General features: G+C 35.2%; 1 protein-coding gene across 1 annotated transcript; it reads left to right on the plus strand.

Moving 5' to 3' along the window:
• The first annotated feature begins 17,591 nt into the window (after window positions 1-17,591).
• LOC147866656 (uncharacterized) lies at window positions 17,592-19,398 on the plus strand. The gene is made up of 3 exons (XM_087317108.1): window positions 17,592-18,032; window positions 18,360-18,420; window positions 18,575-19,398. The coding sequence occupies exons 1-3, from the start codon at window positions 17,821-17,823 to the stop codon at window positions 18,854-18,856; spliced, it is 555 nt and encodes a 184-aa protein (XP_087173234.1). The 5' UTR covers window positions 17,592-17,820; the 3' UTR covers window positions 18,857-19,398.
• The last annotated feature ends 490 nt before the right edge of the window (window positions 19,399-19,888 follow it).

Genomic DNA, 19,888 nt, shown 5'->3' on the forward strand with positions numbered 1-19,888 from the left:
CCATTGAAAATTTGATATGATTTCTGACTCTTTTATGAATAGGGGTGCAAAATTAAGCATATTTCTTCGATTTCACCCAATTGATATATTTGACAACTTTTGCACATGGTGTATTAATATAGACTTCTTGTTGCAATTAGAGCCTATACTAAATCCAAGACATTCATATTGTATATTAACACGTAATCTTTTTAGGAAACAAATGTACGTGCTAAAGTTAGTGTAAACAAAATCGACATATCACTATTATTGTTATTGTTGAGATATCATGGATTATAATAGAATTTGAGTTGTAGATGATAAGCCAAAACTCATATATAATTATAAAATTTGGCATCATATGCATACATGATCAACAACATTCATTAAGCACGAAAAGGTGTCACATAAATACAAGTTTTGATGCGGAAAACAAAGAATGTGTATGCCACATGCAATATCATGCACCCCATGGTCCTCCTCGAATCAAGTAGTTGTATTTGGTTACAATTTTCTTGTAGATGTGTCGGCCCACATATACAATAGTCTCCTCTATGATGACTTTCTTTTGCATGGGATTGTCACACATTTTCCTTACAAGTTACAATTGAAGAAAAACAAACTTTATAATGTTGGTGTGATTTAAAATTATTCTATATTTTTCTACTTATGATATATTTCATGTCCATGTAAAACATATACAATAATAGAACAAACTTTGAACAAAACTTCTCATGTAATCTTTCTTTCTTTTTTTCCCAAAAAAGATACTGCATTAGTATTAGAAAACGCCATAAGGCTAAACATACAAGATATACCACCGATTCCCTATGTTTTTCTAAATTCTAACCATCGGCTTAAATAAACACTTACCCAAATTCTAACCATCGGCTTATTTTGATGATCATGGTGATATATTATACGCAGTTTCATGAGTAGGTTCAATCACATTTACCCAAAGGTTAATATATAGGTGTTTCTAGTGCTAACTTTCACATTGACTTGAATGTATAAATAGCATAATTGAATCCACTAATGATAGGTTCTTTTAGCCCTTATCATGCTCTCTTGTATGCTAATTCCTTTTCTTTTTCTTCTTCTTCGTCTTGCATGTACTTTTGTATCCTTTATTTTCTCATCATGTACATATTTAATATAGTTTCCTAATTTCCGATTTTCATTTTTGTAAAGCAAATTATTTAGGTTGGGAAACAATTTGTTCTTTACTTTCAATATGATGAACAACTTGTTTTAAAATTGTCAGTGGTCACGACTCACTAACCTTTCTCTACTTACAAGATTGTAAGCATTAAGTAAAGAGCTCAATTGCCTTGTCTTTATCAAGTCCTATCCTTCATTTTTGTCATCCTATCATCTTCTACTTTTTATCTTTTATTTGTGATCTTCGTCTTCCTAAATAAACTCCTCCTTTTTGTACTTTCTTGTGCATGACAAGCTCTCCATCCCTTTTACTATGTTTGATGATCTGGCAAGCATCATTCCCTTATGGGTACTTTGGTGTTTTTCAAAGCCCCATTGTTATTGACTATTGCAAACTTGCTTGCTCTCTTACATCCAACGTACATCCAAGTGCATTCTTTACATATGGGACTTTCTTTGTCTTCCTTTGACAAGGTTGCAAGCTTCCCTTCATGTTGTTTTAGGTTTATGCTTCATAACATGGGTTAGGTAATCATGAAAGCCAAATATACATGTATGTAGGTAGGTAGATGCATGTGTTTACCCATTGGGTATTTATGGAGCTACAATTTCAATTCTAGGGGCTTTCTGGATACTACCAAGAGATACATAACCATTTGGAGTCTATTTTGCATGGGTGCATTTATGAGCTCTTTGGACATTATTGTATACTAGCAAGCAACTAACCTTTTATCAGAAGAGCCCAGGGCACATAAATGGCCTCTCCTTTTATCATTTTTAGTCCCAGTACTCTAGTACAATTTTGGTGGATTTTACTTCATCGTGAGGCTTCCCACTTGTAATATGAGATATTTCTAAAAAGCATTATGTATGAAGGTTTCGATCTTTGGCTACATATTCACTTTTAAAAAATGATGTGACTAACATTCCACTAGAAAATGTAACCCAAGTAAAATGATGTCAATCACACCCACACATACAAGGTTGTAAGCATATCTATTTCAAATATGTTGGTTGTAACTTGTAACCACCCACTTGGGCAATTGTCTCCCACTACCTCACCCATTGGAATTTGTGTTATCTCACGTGTTGTTGCATTTTCAGGTTCTAAGGGTGTTTACTTTGCAATGAATTTTAGTCACTTGAGAACCTACTTAATTTACATCCTACCAACTTTGTATATCTCTACTTTGTCTACTCTACCTTGTTGTTTCTTTTATCTAATCATTGTGATGCATCAATTAATTGTGCTAACCTTTATGGCTTGTATTGGACTCATTTTAGTTCATCAAGTATAATATGAGGGTTGTTTACAAGGAGTTTCCGTGCTCAACGTAACATAGGCTTCAAAGTTTGACACTCTAGTAATTCAACTTAAAGTCACACGATTTTGTCTAGATAATTGAGAGACTCTTATTATATTATTGGTGTCATCAAGTTGTCATTTGGTTGTGCATCAAGATGTCCAATCAATGTGACCTTATTCCTGTGTGATGGTGAATATGAATCCTAATAAGTAATTCACTATTTTTGCCTTTTTTATATTCATGTGTGGTACTTATAAACTTTCTATATGAATACTCCAACAAGAGCATAACAAAAAAGCACAATAAGTGCTCTTTTTCTTTTCTTCCTGTGCATAACAAGCAAATATAATGTGACTTCTTGTTATGGGGTGGACTTTACAAAACCGATTGAGACGTGCTACCTTTTAAACCTAAATATTATTTACTCCTATTTGTTGATCTCAATCAAATGAGTGGCAAAGAGTATTGATTAATATACCTTCTCTCAAATTAAACATATTGTACAATATATACATCATGTCAATGTATAGATCATGGAATAGTTTATTGGAATTGTCAAACATATGGTTCTTGGGAACCACATGTCTCATGCTTTGGTGACATCAATGTTACTCTAGGGGTTTGAAGTATGAGACATTATTAGCATCTATAGACTATAAGTCCCATTTGAGAACGTTTGAAACCGTCCAAAACTGTTTTCTTATGAAGAATTAACTAATCAATGTATGAACATTATACTTCTTGAGACTATATTGCTTCCCATTGAGATCATGGCCATGGAGAGAATTGTGACAAAAACATGCTTACGATTTGTTTTAAAACCTCACATCAGCTTCATACAAATGTTGGCAATCAAGTAACAAAACTCAAAACGTACACAAGCTTTTGAGTTTCAAATTGATGTCAGATATTCGAAATGGTTTGAAAATAGGATGCATTACTCTTGTTCCGTTATGTATCAACAATTTCCTCTATGAATGGGACCTTTGCAACAACCATGTATCACAACTTGGAAAAAATGTGGAGGCAAACTTGTAGACATTATATTCCAAAATATGGAGGCTAACTTTGTAGTGTATGTTGTATCAAACTTAAAAGTTGTCTTCTTCATCAAGTAAGAAATGGCATCAAGCCATGCGTACCAGAGCCCATCCCTTTGTTCAACATTTGCACTAGAAATACCATGTAATTATGCTTCCTTAACATTCACAACATTGATTTCAAGCAACTTAGCTCACATTTTCTTTGATGGGAGATATGGTGTTTTGAGCACATGCAAGGAGGCTCATCAACCATGCAATGTTTCACCAAACACCTTTGTGAGTCTTAAGCATCACAATCTATTATAATGATCCATTTTCAGCCACATTTGAGTTTGCTTTTCCCACATTCTCAATATGGTCATATCCCAACACATATTTCTTTCATAGTCATAGTGTACACTCTCAAATGCAATGCTTAGTAGCCAAATGTTGGACATTTGAGAATCTCTACTCTATTGCATAAATATTGCGCCAAAACGTTTCACTTTTGGTCCCCAATGTTATAGTTGATCTCCAATGGTGATAATAAAATCTATCCATCTATCTCAATACACAAATATTTAAGAAGAAGTCTCAACATTGTACTTATTATATCATCACAATATAGAATAGGCATCACATCCTCATGTGAATTAGTTATGTTGTCATACTAATTTATGGATATTGCTCTATGATTCATCATGTCCTTAGCCCCTATCTTTGCACTCATTTATGGTTATTAAGTATGTTCCTACTTAACAATATCATCAATTACCTTATCCACAAAAGAGTGTTTTTTTTCCAATACCAATGAATCTCCAACTTAGGAATGACTTGGAGGCTCACATTTCATACTTATATTGCATATTCTTATTCTCTAAACAAACCACACTCACAAATAAATGCTAAAACCTATCTCTTTGTATGCCATTTTGCACCATTAATTCTAGTTGACCTAGCTCTCATTCTCTTCCATGTGACACGGGGTGTTTGAGTGTAGGTGAGGAGACTTGTTGACTATGCATTTTTTTCCATAAACAAGTTTGACAATCATAGTATCACACTTTGATATAACAAATTGCGTTTAATCACATTCAACTTTGCTTTCCACACGCTAACCCGGTAGGCATCTACTATGGACCTCTCTCCTTTAACACTTCTTATCACTTCTAGTTGTGTTACATTGAGTGTGCATCTAAGATTAGTGTATGGTTTAGCATTAATATTAAGAAAAGGGTTTTTGACAAGGTGTAATGGTTTTACTATGCACCAAACTATTTATTTAAGCTAATAGTTAGAACTTAACCTCTATAAACAAAGGGGCATAATTACCTATATGTACGTATTTCATGTACAACCATAGGACATTTCTTAATACTAAAGTTGTATCTTTTCTTGGAGAGAGAGAGAGATAGATAGATAGATTATATTATATTATCGTCTTAGGTCAAATATGACCTATGAGACCAAAAAAATTACATTTCACGTGATACATGTGAAAGTGATTAGCGACTCTCGATGTTCAAGAACTTTACCAATGAATGTGGCAATCAAGAGTGCACATTGTGGTCGTGAGAGAAATTTGTGCAAGGATTGGGCTTGGTCGAAGATGTGTGGAAAGCATGGTCAAATATTATCAAAGGCAGAGCATTGTATCAAAGTGTGATACTCAAACTCTCGAACTTGTTTAGGGCAAAGTGTGCATAGTCGACCACTCTCATCACTTGTGCCCCAACACCCCGTCTCACATCGCAATACATGTGAGATAAGTTGCATGGAAGCAATGGCTCGAATAGAAGCCAACGAATGGGCTCTAACATGTATCGATGTGTACGGTTTCCCCATTCCGCGAAGAATATGGTTTTGTTGTTAGGTGCAACATGTGTAGTTACATAATGTATGAAGCTTGAGCCTCCACATTTTTCCCATGTCATGATACATTGGCGTTGCAAAAAGACCTCATTTACAGAGGAATCTAGTGATGCATCATGAAGCAAATGTGTTGCATCCCATCTACCGAACCATTTTTTCATATCTTGCATCCAACCAGAACACAAAATTTTGTTTTTATGCGTTCTTTGTATCTTTTTGCTTGCTTCTCGTGCGATCATGGAAGTTGATGTGCGACACTTTTTTGAACCTTAAGCATGTATTTAACAACCCTTTCTATGGCCAATATCTCAATGGGAAGTGATCATGTCTCAAGGAGGAGGAGGATGTATGGTGTTTGTTTCTTAACTTGTAGAAACTTTGTAAGAAAATGTTTTTGGACATTTTCAAACTCTTTCCAAGTAGATTTAGGGATGCCACCACCCCATAGAGAAGCACCAGTGTCACCAAAGTGTCAAAAAGGTATTTCTTGATGACCCAACACTTAATATGTCCATGATTGCATGTGTTCTCAAATGCATAATATGCTCGCTTTCCCGCGTCTAAGCGACGTGTAGCACATTCATCCCATCTATGATTTGAAGGAACTTCAAGACCAAGATATTTGAAGCTTTCCACATTCAAGTGGCTCATTATTGTACATAATGCATGGCTTGTCTCTTTTTTGGCTCTTCATAAGCACTTGTTTTAGAGCTATTAACACTTAATTTCGTATGCATGCAATTTTTTTCCAATGCGTTCATAAGCTTTTGCGCATCTCCTAAAGTATTTGCAAAAAGCACTACATCATCGGCATATAGCAAAAGCATAATGACAACATTCCCAATGACGACTTCTTCAACACCTTCTTCCTTTATAAACTTGGCAACCATTTCTTCCAATTCATCAATGCAGTTGGTGAATAGAGTTGGTGAGAGTGGGCATCCTTGATTCACACCAATAGTGCTATTGAAAAAATTTGAAAGCTTATTGCTCATACACACACAACATATAACCTTCTCATATAATCGGGAGATTGCAAGCACATATTCACTTGGCACCTTGAGCTCTTCCATTTGTCTCAAAATATGGTCACGAGGTACCATATGAAAAGCTTTCTTAAAGTCTACAACGCAATAATGTAAACCTTTACCTCCAAGGCGACTTTCCTCCATTAATACTCGAAAGGTGACAATGTTATCAATGGTGTTATAATAGTATTTTCGAAAGCCAGCTTGTCCATAAATTCTCTTACCATTTTTTTCAGCCCATTCACTTATCTTTGATTCCATTATACATCCAAATAGTTTCGTCACTAACGAGCCAACCATGATGGTTCGATAGTTGTTTACGTTATTTACATCTCCACCTTTATGTAAAGGTTTGATCCAATTTGTAGTCCAATCATATGGCATGCCATATTGCAATGCATGATTAAACATATCTCTTATCCATGCACGAGGAAGAAGAATTCGAAGGGCACAAAAATGAAAAATATAGTCGCTTACCAAGTTTTGGCCCTTTTCACATTAGTGTGGCTACACAACATTAGACTATCTAGCTTTTCTTCTTGCACCATACTTGCATCGTTGGTACTAGTGTTGATGTCATCGTTAGACTGTGAACCGTACATTAGGTACTTAAGAACATTTTGTTGACAATCACAACATGTCCTGATTGCAACATCCATTAATAAAAATCTTGAGCATTAAGAATCGCTACTCAATTCCATACATGTTATGTCAAAATGTTTCAGTTTTGGTTCCATATGTCAGATTTAACCTTGAACGGTGATAAAAAATCAATTTGTCTAACTATGTCCATGGATTCGTTTAAATTCTTACGTACTTTTTTGTGGTTCTCCCATTGAATCGGTTCACCATGTTTGATGGATATGTCCTATTGCTAACGCAATTTGGAAAAGAATGTTGAGAATTTTGTATCCTAATTTATGGTAAACGGGTGTATACATGGGGTTTTGTGAGATGGGGAAGATTGGCTAAAGAAATATAGAACTATGAAAAGGAGTATGTTGATTTTCTTCTCCTCTCCAATGGAAGAGATGTATTGGAGGTCTCTTATACCACAACAATCTGTTGTTTGGAAGAGGACAAGCTCTGATCTATGATATCTTCTTTAGTAGTTTGGATATTGTGGAAGGCTAGATGTAAATGTGTATTTCAAAAAGTCAAACAAAATGTAGTTCAGTTAGACAAGGAGATATGGTTAATGCTCTTACATACTCTAAGAGATCAATATGGGCAATAACTGGTGAGCCTGATGTTGTGATTCGTAAACAACAACAATTTTGAGAAATTTGGAAAAAGGCAAAGGTCCTCACCTCTTTTGGAGAGAGAATAAAGTGGAGATATGCTCCACCAAGATAGGCTCCCCCCCCCCCCCCCCCTACATTAGGGCTTTTGAAATTCAACATGTGGGTTGATGTGGGTATGAGGGTTATAATGTACTGTATGAATTCATTGTAGCCTTTGGGCATTTTTACATTAATACCAAGGTAAATCTTTATTTTTATTTTTTAAATAAAAATTAACAAAATTCTTACGTACTTTCTAGTTGTACAACAAGAAATACATTGTCACCTAAGTGAGGTAAAAATGATTGTTTCCCTCTAAGACATCCAATATTCTATATTGTAATGTGATCCGCTTTTTGTTTTTCACATAAATGAATACATTACTTGTGCAGATGATTTGCATGGAGGACGAGATTGAACTATACAAAGTTCTTTGCTTATGTCATATAGAAGATGTAATTTGGAAAAGACAATAACCCTTTGGGAAATTGCTAATGTTCCATTTGGTATTTTGACGAATACCTATATAGAAGATACTCATTTGTGTGGAAATTAAAAATAAGAACTTTAATTCATTTTATAAATAGTGTGCAACATATGATGTCAATTCATTTTATAAATAGTTGGTCAAGCTTTTTATTGTCTCTTAGCAATAACAAAATCTCAAGAAGATAAGGGAAGGTAACCTAATCCTTTATCTTATTTGTGAAAGAACAATATTTTAGGGCCATACAAATGTACGTGACATCAACAACTTTGTATAATCATTTGTACCCACCCAATTAAAAATAAACCATCATTTTCTATGATAGAATAGTGGATCTTTACAAAGATAATATGCCAAGTGTATTATTGTAGAGTGACATCAAAATATTCGATCAACGGTCGGAATGTCGAAGGCAAATATAATTGAGGTTATTGTTATTCCTAATTGAAGTGTATGAGTCACTCAAATGTATTACGTTGATAGTTTTAACTTTTAACTATTGAAAGAGAACATATCTCAAGTTATCATCATTGTGAACTCAAGTTTGCACAATTCACTAGTTAAGGGTACATAGGTCACGAATATCATGTATATTTTGACTGAAATCTTTCAAAGCGTACATAGTTCACAAACATCAATAAACATATTCCTAGGTGAAATGTCTAGAGGCTCGTGCATCATTTTACTCAAAACTTTCTTCTTAACACAATTTTTCTCTAACGATTTGTTTTCATGACCGTTCTTTGAATGAACGGGCTAATATTCGCAACTTGCAAGTATGTGATTGCTTAGAGCATAGCACAAGGATCCAAACCATCATTTCCTTGTAATGGACAATAGTGAAGTCTGATACCATTGTTCAAATGCCTAGGTAGTGAACCATAATGAAAATTGAATTGATTTGACTTGATATGTAACTTTCTCGATTGTGTGGACATGGGGTTGTGTTCTCTCTTTGCTTGAATTGGAATCAAAGAAAAATATTTGCTTCATTCATTTCGTTTCCCGTGTACACTCGCATATTAATTATATAATGCTTCAAATCATGTGAGAACCACTATGCAATTGAAATGGATGTTTTGTTCCTCTTGATATCTTGAGCATTTAGTCAGCATGAGCTATCGTTAAAATGTTGGAATTCATTTTATTGCATAAATTCCTTCTTTTTGACTCGGGGTGTTGTTCTTCACCCATCCACGTGGTTAACATCTATGGGAGATTTTGTGTGAATATCTCGAAGTTTGAAATCTCTCTCACATTCACATTAAGTGTAACAACATGAAAAGCCACAAAACTTATGTCTATTGATACGCTTTGATAAAGCAAGCAACTTTGTGTTATCTTTCCTCGTTGGTAGTTCAACTTAAGAAGCTTTATACCTCCATATAAACATGACTACCCCTAACTATATCTTGTGATTTTCTTTTCAACTCTCTAGGATACCTCAACATCGGAAGTGACTTTGATACATTAAAAAGGTTGTTTTATACTATAAACGAGATATTATTTTGCTTTGATAATGCTTGCCAATGAGTTTTTCCATTGAAAATAAAAACTAGTATAAAAGGAGATTCAGAGTTAATTGAAAGGTTTTGTTATTTGCAAAGTCAATGATCCAAAAGATTGGGAAGAAACTATCATTGTCGTAAACCTTAAGAAAGATGTATGGCTCTTCAATATTGTTTTAAGAAACAAAATCCTTGTATTGACTAAGCCATAATTTAATCTGTAATTCCCAATGTGTACATGTATTCAATGATAAAATTTCAAGTAATTCTTATGAAACATTGGGGAGAAGGTTGGGATACTTTTGAACACATCGACATCATTGGAACACCAATATAGGAAACATGTTGGAAGATATGTGCATATATGATTAATGAACCCACATTGGTGAAGGCTTAATGATTATATAAATAAAACATTTCAACAAAGGTAAATAAGAAACAATTTGTTACATGAGGCATTGGACTACAAATAATGTGCATGCATTGCAACATACCAAATTTTGGAAATGATTGTGGAGTATGCAAATTCTCGTTGGTTGTTGATGCATTATGCTCTTCTTGTTGGTGATTGGTCACATGTCGAGTTTTAACACAATGTAAAAGATAACATTATAAAATCACTTTCAATCTGAAAGGTTCGTCAAATATGATAACTTCGTCTTACAAAACAAGACGCTAGTAAATAAGTGTATTGACTAGAGCCATGAATCTGATTAAAAAGAAAAATTATTAGAGTACGCAATTCAAACGGATTATGATCATGAAGTGTCCATAATTGCTATGGTTTCTTGGCACCCCACCCTTTTTGTACCAATGAATGTGCAATATTCATTTGCCTCTTGACACCCTCATCAAGAAAGTATACAAGAAGTTGGATGTCGTTTTTGTTCTAATTCATGTTCAAAAATCATATGCCAACATATATGGCCAGTAAAGGCAATGTTTCTCCAAGAAAGAAGAGCAAGGCATGTGCGATTGTTGAGGTGTCGATGCATTCCAAGCCGAGTGAGAAGAATGACTCAAACAAGAAGGCTATGAATGAGCAATGCTTTGAATGTCAACTTAGGATATTGGAGTAGAAGTATTACTCGATGAGGGTATCGAGAGGCAATTGAATCTTCTACATTCCAATTGATAACTTCGACTTCCTACCATCAGTTTCCACTTTATGACCTTACCATATGTGTAAAACTCCCCTTTTAGAAAATACACCTACATCATACTATTGTAGTCATCAATGATAAACAATACCTAGGATCAAACACACAATGTCTTTGTTTCATCTCTCCCTAGAGGTTTATGTGAACCAGTTGTAGAAATCTAGATGCTTTAAAATTGACTTCTTGCATAGAAGGCATATGTTATTGCTTGCCATTATGCAAATCGGAAATTTCCTCAACTTATTAGGTAGTATCAATAGATTTTTCACCAAGTTGTGTGTGCATCTCTTTTTTTGTTCTGGAAAGCTAAATTGATTGAACCATTGAAGCTACATTTTGGCTTCCACAATTGATACGGAATCCATTATCTAGGTTACTAAGCGATCTCTTCATAGTTGAATCTAGATGTTTGAACCACCGTAATTGATTCCAACCCACATGATGCTATTATTAGTGTGGAACAATCATATGAATCTCCTTCCAATCTACGAATAAAACCACTTGTCCACTACTTTTCCTTTCCATATGCTACTTAGTTTTATTAAAGTTAACCTCTACTTTCGCACAATGACCTTTGCCATGGACAAACCATCTTCTTAAGATGTTCGATATGATTATGCCTTCTTTGTTTCCACCAACATTGGGATCCTACCATGCTAACATATTTCGGAATGAATTCTATTTGTAGTCGCCAACTATGACTATTATTCTACTTTAGAACAAATTCCATACTTTGAATTTCATTGCTTATATCTTACCTTAGGCTACTCCTTTTCTTGAAAGAGTCTCATTTCTTCTTAAATTATGGGAATTCCCAAGGAAACTCTTCTTCAAGTCTTTTCTAGACCTCCAAAAATATTTAGTAGGAGTACTTGTTTGCCAAGTTTATATTTTGTTCCTAAAGCAATCCCTAACGTCTTGGCCAGTCAATAATTGAATTCTTATTTGTGAGGATTGTAACATGACAACCTAACTTTGATGGGAGAACCGTAACGCAATCTTGGGTAAGGTCTCCATGAGACTTCCTAAGATGATCACTATCATAAGATATTTACACTCTTTATGCCTATCATAACTACATATGTATTGTCTCCATTCTATAAATCCCTTATAGCAAATTAACTATCAATTTTCAAGACCTTGGTCTAATTTTGGTCTCATATTGACACAAATTATGTGCTAGGCTTGTATTACCTTTGCACATCCATGTATTGAGTCAATAACAATGGTATATCCATCACGATTCACATTCACGAGTAAAACACATGCAATAATCATGTACATTGAGTTGTCTCCATCTTTTGCTAGGAATCACAAATCCTCCTTTGAAGATAGTTTTGTTTGATTATTTCTATCAGTTCATAGTGATAATTGAGTTAACATTATCTTCAAGAACTTGCCATTGAGTTACCATCAATGGAAATAAGTTAAATGATGGAATTGCAATACATCAATAAAGGGATGTAGAAAATGTTTCATTCAATAAGAAGTCTTAAGTTTTAGAAAGCCCATGCACACAATAACGTTTTACTATGTTGGAACTTGGTATGCCTCTAATCAGGTACAAATGTGATGTACACGTCTTATGTAGATGCATTTTTATGTTTGGAAGTACGAGGAATTGTTCCATCTTTAAACAAAAAACTTCATATTGTGATGTGCCTTTTATCCCATCCTAAATTGTCAAACAATGAAGATAAATGCCATATGAGCGAACAATAAACATTTCGATGATAGTAAGGAATTTCACTTGTATTGTGTTGCAAATGCATGTGATGGGAATAAATCCAAAATGCTTAGATGATATTGAAATTTTGGAAATGATATTGCAACAAGAACATGTATGTAGGTAGCACAACAACATGTTTATATATGAAGTGCAGAATAAGATACTTTCCACCAACATGCGGTTTTTTTATGTGATTCCAATTCGCGACTTTGGCCTACATTACATCATGCAATTGTCGTTGCTTTTATTGTTGCTCCAAATTTCATTAACATTGCTCTATTTGAAGAAATTCCTATTATTAGATTGTTTAGAATAAATTTTGCTAAATCTCTTGAAAAAACATGTGTATGGACAAATCTAGTATTGCTTTGTCCACGATTAACTTGTGCATCAAAAACTTAAAAACTTGATAAACATTTCCGGAACAATATATAGACATTGCATGGAGAAGCCTACATTTTGAGCAAACTCTCTTTCCAATGGATTATGTACCTTCTACAAATTTAGATTTATACTAATTAGCTTGGACCAATTGTTTCCTTTATCTTTAAGTTTGGAGGATGCATCTTTGGCATGCATTCAACCCTATTATTACACAACCTATTAGCAGCCCGAAGACTTTCTAAACTTATCAATATTTAGTCCATTAGGGGATCGCACATGCAACTAGAGCTTTTTTCCGTTATATGGAAACAACACAATTTTATGTATGGTGCTAACGTTCAGTCCTATATTTGCAACAATTTGGTTACGACTTTGCTCGCTTTAAAGAATATAGCTCATCGCTCACTCTATTAGAAACATACACAAGAAGTGTTGACAATTAAGATAATCTAGGGTGAGAGTTAAAATGAATTGAGTATATGAACATTGAAGAGATCTTGAGATACAAATATGTGTATGTACAACTAATGTCCAAAGATTTACACCATTTGTCCACTGACACGGGAGAGATATTGTGCCAAGCAAAGAAGCCTTGATCGTGGCTAATCTCATTCAACCTCCCTCGACTCAGGTCTCAATGAACACACACTATCATCAATTAATCTAATTTTTAAGAAAGCAAACCTAGTCTTATTGATTCACATGTGGAACGATTGATTCAATTAACTACTACAATTACTCATGAGGTCTTTTCTCGTATGAAGCATTTAATGCAACAAAATGATGGGGTCCATGGTCCACGTGACATGTTTATCACTCACCAATATCTTCACCTGAGTTCGTTTTTTAAAACCGACGAAAGTTGCACTAATGGGTGTACCCTACTTGATAAGACAAATTCTTAAGGAAAAAGATGTCGTGTCCAAAACTAGATTCCATATTTTCAACAATTGAAAGCCTTAGGAATTTGATTTTATAAGTACTTCAAGCACTTTGGGCCTAAGGAAATATCTAGAATAGTAAATGTGTCACTTCGGATATAACTTGAAAAGTAACCTTAGTGGATCACAATTGGCTTCGGAGATGTTGATGGAATCATTTTTGCTTAGAAAATCTGGAAGACTTTTAATTTATAAATGCGGAAGATTGTTGTATTTGGAAAACTTGTCGAATTTTGAAGCCGATCAATCTTATCTAGAATGCCTTAAAAGTTGCAAAGTTTCTCCAACTTCGAGATCCTTCGAGTTTACAATTCAACGCTAGTTTTTCTTTTAACAGAATAAAAGAGTTTGCAGTTGCGAATCATCGAAGTTGTGAAAAATCGTTGGTGGATGGATATGTTTGCATGTCTCTTTGATAACGTAAAGTTCGACCAAAGTGCACTACTACTAAACCACAAGAACAATTAAGAGTGTTTAGTGAAAGTGAGGGCATCATCACTACTACTACGATCACACCTAATGAATAGAAGGAGAAGGAGGATAGATGTCACCCAAAAAAATTCAAATTAGGAGAACAAAAAGAATGAAGAGACAAACAAAACAAGTATGTAGAGAAATGTGGATGAAGAATAAAAAGAAAAAGAGAAGAGAAAAACATTTCATTATGGAAAAGTAATACATATTTAAAACGACTACATATATGTATAATGTATGTTATGTTATGTATAGGGATTTGAATTAATTTGTAATTTAAAGAACAAAAAACCATCAGACGAATTATTAAAATAACGCGTTCAAGAAAAGGTACTAAAAACCAAAACAGTAGTATTTGGTGTTAAAAATTTAGAAGAGCAGGTATGTATACATAGTTATATATTTATATAATAAATGTATATTTTTTGAAAAATAGACACAAATTATATATTAACATAAGAACTAGAAGGAGGGTGTTTTTAATTTCGAACAAACAATATATATATATATATATTCTTGAAAAATAAAAATAAAAATATATGTTTAACGGAAGGAGGGGCGGGGATTTTGATTATGAGGAAACGATAAAAATAAATAAATAAAATAAATAAAATAAAAATAAATAAATAAACAGTGACCGACTCTTTCTTTCTTTCTTGCTTATTTTCTTCTTATTTTTAAACGAAAATGGTTTTTCTTTGTGTTTTCTTTCTTGGGGCCCAACGGGTCTGTCTTGGGCTGGGCTGGCTGGGTCTTTTTTTTCTTTTTTCTTTTGGCCTAGCAATAGAAATTATGGAAAAATATAAATAAAATTTAAAACCAAAAACACAGGAAAAGCAGCAGAAGGAGAAAAGGAAGGGGGGAGATAATAAATGCCTCCCCCCCCAAAAAACACCAAAAACTAAAAGGAAAAGGGGGCTAATAATAATAATAATAATGATGATAATAATAATAAGAGGAAAGGATAATAAATAATAATAATGAGAAAAATAATAATGGTGATGCCGATTGACCGTCCAAAGGGCTGAGGCCAAATATGATAAGTTTTCCTTCTCTCTCTCTCTCTCTCTTTCTGGAAATGTCCGTCCGCCCGTCCACAAATGGCGTGGGAATTTTTGCCGTCTCTTTCTCTGGAAATGTCCGTCCGCCCGCCCACAAATGGCGTGGGAATTTGCCCGTCTCTTTCTCTGGAAATGTCCGTCCGCCCGCCCACAAATGGCGTGGGAATTTGCCCGTCTCTTTCTCTGGAAATGTCCGTCCGCCCGTCCACAAATGCCGTGGGAATTGCCGAAATCTCGGCACGCCGCCGGCACACACACACACACACACAGAGCTGCCTGTCCGTGCATGCGTCAGCAAAAAAATGCACCTTCCACGTGGCGGGCCCTTATTCGCCCGGGCCCCTCCACGTGGCGCATCCCCATTCGATGACACGCCGCTCCTCCTCCTCCCCTCTTTTTTTTTTTTTTTTTTCTTCTTCTTCTTCTTTGCGCATTCTTTTCGGTTGGAATTTCCTCTCTCCTCTTTCCAAATTAAATTGTTTTTTTGGGGCCCATCCCCTCTCTCTCTTTTTAATTTTTCTTTTTAATTTTTCCTTTTTTATCATTTAATTTCGTCTCCCCCTCCTTTCTCTTTCTTCTTCTTCTTCTTCTCCTGCGCCTCTCAGGTCGCCATAGCCACTCAGTTCTGAAGCTCTCTTTCCCTCTCGCAGATCTCTCCTCCTCCTCAAGGTACTCCTCTCTCTCTCTCTCTCTCCCTCTCTAACTATCTCCGTCTACCTGCGTGCTCTTTCTTTTTGTAAATCCATGTCTCAACCTCTCAATCTCTGTCTCTCCATACATGTTACATGTCTGTAATCCCCCTCTCTTATCGCCAAATCTGCATGTATTTTCTCCCCCCCCCCCCCCCCCACATATACGTTTAAACTCCTCATGTAATTTCTCTTTCTCCATAGTCGCTTCTGCTTCCTTCTCCTCGTCTCCGACTGTCCCTATTCTCTTTCTCCCCAATCTTCATCTCCCTCACTCTCTCTCTGTTTCAATTATGATCGTTAACCATTCAGGAATAACGTTCTTCAAGGTAGTTACATGCAAAATTCCAAGTTTCCGTTGGATTTTGTGCGAATTTCCTTTTGCTGCTTCCTTCTCCCTTCTTCTTTGCTCATTCCCATGTCGTTAAGCTTCTATGGAAATATGTTTGCAAATTTCTTTCGATGTTTTTATTCGAGATCGGTGTGAATTCAAGTTTCAATGAAGATCTGTGGATTTACTTCTTCCTACTCCTTTTATGTTTCTCCTCCTCTTTCTTCTTCTCCCTCTCGTACTTCTTTGCATTCTTCCACATAAACGTTACTTAAACAGTTTTATCGAGGAGATATTCCGAATTTCTGGTTTCCAGTTTAGACCAAGGAAAGCAGGTCGAAAATATATGCAAATTCACCTGAATGATCAAATCTGCACCGGATCTGTCAAAATATAACCTCAAAGTTCAAGGTCTATATCTTTGCTGAAGCCTGCAATGAAGGGAGAAAAAATATTGCCTATTAAACCATGGATGTCAGAGAGGGCGATAGAAAGCGCAGATATTCCTTGTTATGTCTTTGCTGACTCAGTAAAGTAACCGTTTGTTTACGTCAAGAAGCTCTAATATTATACCAAACCATCTGTTTTTGTGACTGAATAAAAGGAAATGACAAACATAGCTCACCGGTTCTTTTCTTCTGTTTGTCATTTGTCGGATTATTGAGACGGTTATCATGTCACAAAAATTTGATTGGACGGTGCCCTTTTGCTACCAGATCAGCCATTTTACGCTGTACGGAGAGAATGATTTAGAAAATCCCTTCACAGGAACTGGCAATTCCTTCATGGCTGAGTTCTGTTACAAAATCATTATTGGTTTTGAGTGTCTAGAAAAGAATAGATTGTCAAACCTTTGATGGATTGTTTCTGCATATTGGACTGTATTTCCTATATTCGCAGAGGCTTGACTAAGCTAGATCCCTTCATGAACCGTGGAGATGAAGTTGAGAGTCAGCCATTTTTGTGCCTTGAGGGAATTAATGGAAAAATTCTTTCCTGGATTGTTAAATACTGTTGTCTTGTAGTGGATGGAGATGATTATTGGCTTTGATAATGAACTGTGTTGCAGTCATCTTGATGTGTCATGTTCATAGGTCAACTTTTTTCTTGCTGTATATCCCTATGGATTGTTTTGCCAGTGTTTTAGGAGGTTCTAATTGAACCATTTATGTGTGGTTGTCCGTTTCCATGCACACCTGACTGTCTTCTAGTAATTGAAATGATCTATGTCTTCTCTTCAATCTCCACCTCAATTCCTTTTAGCAATTGATAGCATCAGTCTGTCGTTTGCACCTGTCAACCTGGTTTCTTCTGCTTGATATATTATTTGATTTTCTGTTGCAGGTCTGTAAATATAGGGAAGGGTTACAAAGATCCATTTTTACTGTATAGATAGGTAGAAAGATGGATACTTGTGTAAGGAATTTGAATTTTGTTCATAACATGGCTTCTCTGAACACCATGGATGGGAGAACAGAAATGAATGATAAAGGAAGGTTTAGGACAGGTCATCAAGTGGAAGCTTTTGAAGATGAAGTCATATGTCCTAAGCCGCGAAGGATGGGTTTATACTGTTGTGCTCCTGAGTTGATCAAGCCATTGTACCATCTTCAAAGGTATTCATTTGTATTGACTTCACAATCTCGATGTGTGGGGGAAAAACCATAATCTGCGTTTGAGAACATAAGAGAAGCTCAGGTTTATTTTAGAGTTTTTCTCAATTGATATTACAAGTGAACGTGTAAAACATTTGGGCAAAACTTTGTTCTTTAAACACTTGGTATGTTATTGCATATAGGTATGTTTTTCCTCTACCTATCCTAAGTCTATCAGAGAGCATAGGTTTTATGGAACTTCTTGCGAGGATTTCTGTCTGTGATTCAAATAAGTGGTACTTTATCTTGGCTTTACAGCTCTAATATAAGTCCTGTTGTGGCTTGCAGATCCTCACGGATGTTAGAATGTGAAGCTGGCTATGAGATACTGGAGATTTTTTTGAACAAAGTATGTTTTTAGACGTGTCTTATTGGTTATTATGTATCTCATACTTTGTCTGGTGGATACTTTGTTGAGACGTTTTTTGTTTATCACATACTGATTTGTTGAGATAGTTTAAACAAAACAAGCAGCACTAGTTTTTATACAATTGTGTTTCCAGGGTGCAGGGGTTGATGGAGAACCAGCGAGTTTTGGATGCTCCCCTCCGCCCTATTGTTCGCCTCCAAATCGGGCCTCAAACCCTATTGTACATGATGTTCAATTTTGTAATCAACAGGCTGTTTCGCCCATAATATTCAGCAGTGCCGATACAAAAACCATTTCAGGGTCATCTTTCTCATCAGCATCATCATCTCCTCCAGTGCGAATTGAAGGCTTTGATTGTTCAATGAGAGAGAAGACTCGATGTGACATTCGATGTGATGTTCGTGCATATGCTTGAATGATCAATTGATCGATCGATCTATTGACATGTTGCTTAAATCATACATGTATATACCAGGTTTACTCACACTTGACTCACATATCATATATATACATATATGTGTATATATACATGGATGTTCTTTAGTGAGTGACTAGCCTGGTTTGTGAATTTTTTCCTCTTAGTTTTCCCCCCTTCTTGAGGGCTTGAGATTTTAGGCAAAGATGTATGCCTTCATAGGGTTCTCATTCCTTTTACTTTTGACCTTAACCATTGGAGATGAATCAACAAGATGAGTTAGCTTGGAGAAAGAAGAGAAAGTGCTCTCGAGAAAACAAGGGGTGTTACAGAAGAGTCGTTTTTTCCAAACCATTGCAGAGTTGTGAAATTAATTATAGATTTTCAGGATAGAGAATCCATTAGACCCCATGAATTTGTCTACTCGTGGAGCATTTTGCTTACCATATAGCCTATATTGTACAGGAAGTCTTTGTAATTAATCTGTCCTTCAATTTTTTCTCCCACTCTTTTTGTATTATAAGTTGTAATATAAAGTCGTTTTGTATGAGAATATTCCTTGGTGATTCTTTTGTGAGGGTTTACATTTCCTGCTATGTATAAAATTTCTATATAACTGTTAGAAAATATTGAGAGTTGTAAAAAGCTAATGTTTTCTTTGACGAAAAATATGCTAAAATCAAGATCTATCCTTTGAAAGACAATGTTTTGGTTGAAATTGTTGTAAGTTGTAACAAGTGTGGTTTGGTTCCTCTTAACTCACCAGAAAGATGATTCTACTTGAGCATACCATTTTCGTAAAGTTAATCATCAATAACCACTTATTTTGACATATTAATTACTATCTTTCACTTACGGTATAAGAAATTGTTCTGCCTGACCTACGAAAATATTCTATTAATTACTATGGTTTGATTGAGGATCTATTAATATCGAATTTGATGTATTGGTCATCCTATTGCTAATCTGAGCAACAAATTCTCTCCACTGTTTTTCGGTACCTAGTGAGCAGCTTTCAATGCAAACTTCTCA

The sequence above is a fragment of the Azolla caroliniana genome, unplaced genomic scaffold, assembly GCF_043228905.1.
Source record: "Azolla caroliniana isolate FFs.n. ecotype wild unplaced genomic scaffold, voAzoCaro1.0.p SCAF_3, whole genome shotgun sequence".
Taxonomy (NCBI): domain Eukaryota; kingdom Viridiplantae; phylum Streptophyta; class Polypodiopsida; order Salviniales; family Salviniaceae; genus Azolla; species Azolla caroliniana.

What these genes read in the sequence shown, in the direction of transcription:
- LOC147866656 (XM_087317108.1), top strand. Translation starts at nt 17,821, where the DNA reads ATGGATACTTGTGTAAGGAATTTGAATTTTGTTCATAACATGGCTTCT. An exon ending in CCATTGTACCATCTTCAAAG is followed by an intron (nt 18,033 to 18,359) that starts GTATTCATTTGT and finishes TGTGGCTTGCAG; the next exon opens with ATCCTCACGGATGTTAGAAT. An exon ending in TGGAGATTTTTTTGAACAAA is followed by an intron (nt 18,421 to 18,574) that starts GTATGTTTTTAG and finishes TTGTGTTTCCAG; the next exon opens with GGTGCAGGGGTTGATGGAGA.